This window comes from Arachis ipaensis, chromosome B07 (assembly GCF_000816755.2).
Source record: "Arachis ipaensis cultivar K30076 chromosome B07, Araip1.1, whole genome shotgun sequence".
Classification (NCBI taxonomy): Eukaryota; Viridiplantae; Streptophyta; class Magnoliopsida; order Fabales; family Fabaceae; genus Arachis; species Arachis ipaensis.
In genome coordinates, this window is record NC_029791.2 from 100,377,361 (window position 1) to 100,382,544 (window position 5,184).

Genomic DNA, 5,184 nt, shown 5'->3' on the forward strand with positions numbered 1-5,184 from the left:
TTTTCTTATTTCACATTCTCATAATGTTGCAAAATACTAGAAAGAGAAGGAAGAAAATTTCTTTTTCTTCTTGTTTCACATTTTCATAATGCTCCAGTAAAAGGAGTAGAAAAAGAAAAAAAATGCAAAGAATAACAACATCAATAAAAAAATGACGATGAGAAGGAAACACGCTGAAAAATAAAAGAAGAACGGGGATACAAATATTCAAGTTAGTGGAGAGTTGAAATGTGTAGACAGCTGATTTTTATTGATTTTAGACTAATTTAATTAGATTTTATTACTAAAAAAACAGTAAAATTTATATTTTACTCAAATAGTATATAAAATTTTAACTTTATTAACGTTCATCTTAATCAAGTTTTTAAGGCAGTAAAAAGATTAATTGTCTTCTATTGTTTAGTCAAAAACATAAAGGCCTCTCTAAGGTCAATTTTCATATCACTTCAATTAAAAATTCGCAGCATATTAACCACAATTCTAGTCATTATTCGATGTCACAAGGCACATGTAGTTTCTTAATCTCCTTTCTGTTGTCACTCTCATCCTCTCTTTGTCTCCAATTCTTTTGGTAGAAGCAAAGTCACTTTCCTTTTCCATATAATAGCAACAAGAAGAAAAGCCACACATAAAATGTAAATCCTATATAATCAATTCTAAAAGAGAATCTCAATCCGTGAAATAGATTAGGACAAATATAACTCAAGGGTTCACTATACCCTCTTTGTTGGCCACTGACACAGGAAACTAAATGTAATCAACCATGATCATCATCATAATCATCACCATCATCATCAGCATTATCATCAGCATGCATAGCACCACTAGGCCTAGCTAGGGGTGTCATCTTCCCACGACGACATTATTGTCACGTTCTGGAGCATTAGTAACGCACCTTGGATGCACTTCATAGCCACATTCGAGACACTGGTAGGCCCAATTAGATCCTTGTTCATCACACACACAGCATATGAATGGCCCACCTCCATTCCCATCAGACACCAAATTCAGCTCATGTCTATGCCCTTCATGGCGCACCAATCTCGGAAGCCCCTTCGCCTCTTCAGTTAGTTGTTTCTCCAGCTGTAGCACTTTCTCACCGGTGAAAGGGTATGCATTCTCTTGGTACAAGTTTATTAAGTTCCTCCCGTGCCCCGTTATGGTTTTACCAGTGGGACCTATGATTACCAAGCAAGGAATCCCTTGCACATCGAAGTGCCTAGCGAGGTTCTTGATCTCTGGGTCCCCAAAAGGCAAAGCTAGCCATGGCATGGTACCGTAGTAAGAGTCAAATGATGCTTTGTCACGGTCGTGGGAAACCAGCACTATTTCAAAGTCTTCCTCTGAACCCTTTTCACTTAGCTCCTGCTTGATCTTGTGATAAATGGAAATTAGTTTCGGAGTGAACTTCGCGCATGGCACGCACCATTCCGCTGAAAAGTAGAGTCCAACAGTTTTACCCACTAAAGATGCAATAGGTACCTGTTTTTTGATTAACAACCCTTCTGTTAAACAAACAAATGATAGAATCCAAACTACCAAGAGTTTATTTATTTCCAGGTCAACCTACGTATAAATGGGTTCTATAAGCTAGGTTGGGAATAAATATGGCCAATCTACTGAAGCAACTAGCTAGCTAGAGTAAGAATCTCAGATATTATTTATATACTAAAATCAATTTATATATAAATACGTGTAATTTAATTTATTTTAATATATATTTATATTCTAACATGTATTTTATATTATTGAGTTATTGATTTTAGTATACAAATAGCATCATATAAAAATATTTGGTAATAAGATCACAAATTGAAAACATATTTCTAATTTCTACCTAATTATATTTTTTTGATATTCCCTACGTCATTAATTGTCACATTAAAATAATCCGTACAATAAAATGTAATGTTACAATTATATTTTCACGAAGTGAGTATAATAACTAAAAGAATACAAGGAAATTGTTATATATATATATACTAGTCGCTATAAACAAGCTTAGTTGGAACTTGGAACAGTAGCATGCAAGCAACTGAACAAGTGCAAAAGGATATGAAGAAATAATTAGAGCGGTTTACCTGAATGAGTCCGGATTGGCCCAAAACATAGTCTCTATGCTGGTTAGCAAGTAAATTAGTGAGAGTCTGGTTCTCACGCTTCTCTCTCTCTTGCTCGTGCAACTGCTCCAACCTCTCCTTACTAAAAGGATAAGCTTGGATTCCATAGCGATATATAAGTTCAACCCCATCGCGAATTGTCGCATCGTCTTTGCTTCCATCGGGTTGCAACATAATCAAGCATGGAATGCCTTCCACGTCATACTTTCTGTTCAAGGCTTTCTTCGTTTCCAAATCTGAGAATGGAATTGCAAGCCACGGCATGGTTCCATAGAAGCCATTAAAGGCGTCCAAATCCTCGTCAGAGGACACATACACAATCTCAAATTGTTGAGGGACACTGCTTTTCAGCTCCTCGTAGATTCCAACTAGCATTTGGGTGAATCCACGGCATGGTGGGTACCAGTTGGCACCGAAAAATAGGCCCACTACTTTTCCTTCAAGATCAGAAACTTTCACCTGTACCCACCACATATATAATAGCAATTATTAGCTTTTTACGCTCCAATTCTTACCACAATTGTTAACTGTTATTACTAGTGATTACTTACTTACAATGAATCCTTAAATTTTGTTCAAGTACAACTCAGAATTACGTTGCAAAATAAGTAATGCTAGATGCTAGCTAGGTGCTAACCAAGAAACTAAATATTGATATTCATATGCTCCTGTAGCGGTGCACATGTAACACGTTAAAAACATTAAATATCCCTAATACGCACACATGAACATATTATGAATGCTTATTCATGAGAGGTAGTGGCCTGGTGTCAATTATAATCACAAAATTGCCAAATATAATAATCCTTGCTACTACTTTGAGTTTAGGAGAGTTTGAACTAACGGCCTGAAATATAACGAAAAAATGAGGTAGTACATATCTTGTATATACATTTATCATGATATAAAAGTAGGAGGTACCGAGGTACTAAGAAGGGAAGAGAAGAGAAGCGGATAGAATCGAGTCCCTTCCAGATTCACGAAAGGGACATGGCACCGAAATGGCCCACTGTTTGTAGGCAATAATAGGCCACGTGTACAAAGCAAAGAGTAAATGCTAGATGAACGGTTTAGGTGACACTTGTCCTTCGCCTGGGATGCTCGGTCCTCCACGAAAGCAACATCGAAGGAACTCACCATCACATAATGAAAAGAACTATCAAACATTGGCCATGTGTAGCTCGTGAGTGCGTTTGCCTCTTCCTCGCATCTTATTAAGATCTAACAACTAATTAAGAAATGGAAGCAACCGAAGCTAGTTTAGCTCTAAACGAAACAAGTAAACACAACCTTTGTGTTAAGAAAGTGAATGCAATCTATGGTTTAATTAATTTTGTTTAGGATGGTTTCCTAAAATAACAAAGAATGAAAAGGAAAAAAATGATGGCAATTCACTGTTGTATGTCAAGATAAGTAGATAAAGGACAAATGGTCCCTTATGCAGCACAGCAAAAGATGAAACCTGCTTCTCTCAATAGTTTATTTATATCCAAATAGCCAGCTAGCTACCCCGTTTGTTTGGGCGGTGAAAAGGACTAAAACGGGTACGCCTTCTTACTTGGCGGGGTATATATTCAGTACATAAAATATAAAGAAGAATTATTTTTAATCAAAGTATTCTATCTAGAGAAGACTTTTACCTCTGTGATTCATAATTTATATACAGTAGATACTATAATAATTATTTACGTCTTCAGCTGACCAGGATCATCAAGCAAGCTATAACCAGCCACTTTTTGAAATTGAGAACATTTTGTCAAAATACTAATAAATTTTAAAAACCTAATAATCTAGAACTTAATTGGAATATAGATTCATCATATAGACTCTTCTAGAGCTAGCTTCTATCCATCCATTTCATAAATAATTTCAAGAATTATAGTATGTGAATACATAAATCGGGAAGCTTGTGCCAAAATCTGCCAGGGAAAAGATGACAGACAAAGTTCCGGCTCTTGGTAATATAATATCTCGATGACCAATATAATTTAATATTGTAAGGATTATTTGAATATGAAGGATAGAAATTTAAATATTTTTCTCTTATTTACTTCACGCGGCGATTCAACATAATAAGGTCACCCACCATCGGCCACCGCGGCAAAGCCTACCAAGCAAACAAATTTTCTCTTTTCTATATCTTTTAAGATGTTATTAAAATAATTATACAAAAAACTACATCAGATAGAAGTCTCAGCAAATTAAGACAAATACAAAAGCAGCTTAGACAAGAATTGCACACAGTGATTTGTAAATAATCATACTATTAATATTTACTATGCATAAATTTCTTGAGTATTATTATCATCCAATTAATTTCTGAGGGAGCTCATGTTAATAATTTCCGGCCAAGTATAAATAAAAGCTAAACGGTTATGGAGAAGCAAATGAAGCCAACGGCGAAGATGTATGAAGGAGCTTCACACAATCATATATATCACAATAATAGATATATAAAGATCAGAAAAAATAAATAAATAAAATAGATGATGAAAAAGAGGGTGGAGGGAACTGACCAGCAGTGACCACCGTCCCAAAATAACACTTGGAACTAAAGAAGAAGAAGAAGTAGTAGTAGTAGCTTAGGAGCATAGTTTGGTTTTCGTTTTCGGCTATTACCCGATGGACGAAACTAGGTAGAGAAAGATGGGGAAAGAAAAAACCTGAGTCCCCGTTGGAGAGAGCAGAAAATCACGATCTTTGGAAGAAAGCAGTTGTGAGAATCTATTATAGCTTGAAACTTCATCCGAGTTACCATTATCCTTCACCACACCTTCATGAGTTCCTTCCTTCATTATCACCGTCCTCATCACTCTTTCTCTCTTTCTCTTTCTCTTTCTCTTTCTTAAATTAGCTTTGATATTATATATTGTTGATATCAGTGTATGGTTGAAATTGAAGGCACTGTAAAAGGAGAGTGGAAGAAGAACTTCCCATACTCTCCTCTTCCGACATTTATATTCCATATAAGTGGAACCGTATTCTTTCCACATCATTGCATCCTATGCACATCCACAAATCACACATCAACACCTTCACACGTAGCATTCATCCGCACCCGCGA

The 5,184-nt window shown here is 35.9% G+C and overlaps 1 protein-coding gene across 2 annotated transcripts; it reads right to left on the bottom strand.

Annotated features, from left to right (window-relative positions):
- Window positions 419-5,177, bottom strand: LOC107609818 (probable nucleoredoxin 2). 2 transcript variants are annotated; one of them, XM_016311859.2, is made up of 3 exons: window positions 4,784-5,177; window positions 2,082-2,579; window positions 419-1,482 (listed from the first exon to the last, which is right to left on the bottom strand). In XM_016311859.2, the coding sequence occupies exons 1-3, from the start codon at window positions 5,114-5,116 to the stop codon at window positions 844-846; spliced, it is 1,470 nt and encodes a 489-aa protein (XP_016167345.1). In that variant the 5' UTR covers window positions 5,117-5,177; the 3' UTR covers window positions 419-843. The 2 variants fall into 2 exon arrangements, with proteins under 2 accessions (XP_016167345.1, XP_020961747.1); XM_021106088.1 differs by lacking the exon at window positions 4,784-5,177 and adding an exon at window positions 3,042-4,630.

What these genes read in the sequence shown, in the direction of transcription:
- LOC107609818 (XM_016311859.2), bottom strand. Translation starts at nt 5,116, where the DNA reads ATGATGTGGAAAGAATACGGTTCCACTTATATGGAATATAAATGTCGG. An exon ending in TCTCTCCAACGGGGACTCAG is followed by an intron (nt 2,580 to 4,783) that starts GTTTTTTCTTTC and finishes TGGTGGGTACAG; the next exon opens with GTGAAAGTTTCTGATCTTGA. An exon ending in GCCAATCCGGACTCATTCAG is followed by an intron (nt 1,483 to 2,081) that starts GTAAACCGCTCT and finishes ATCAAAAAACAG; the next exon opens with GTACCTATTGCATCTTTAGT.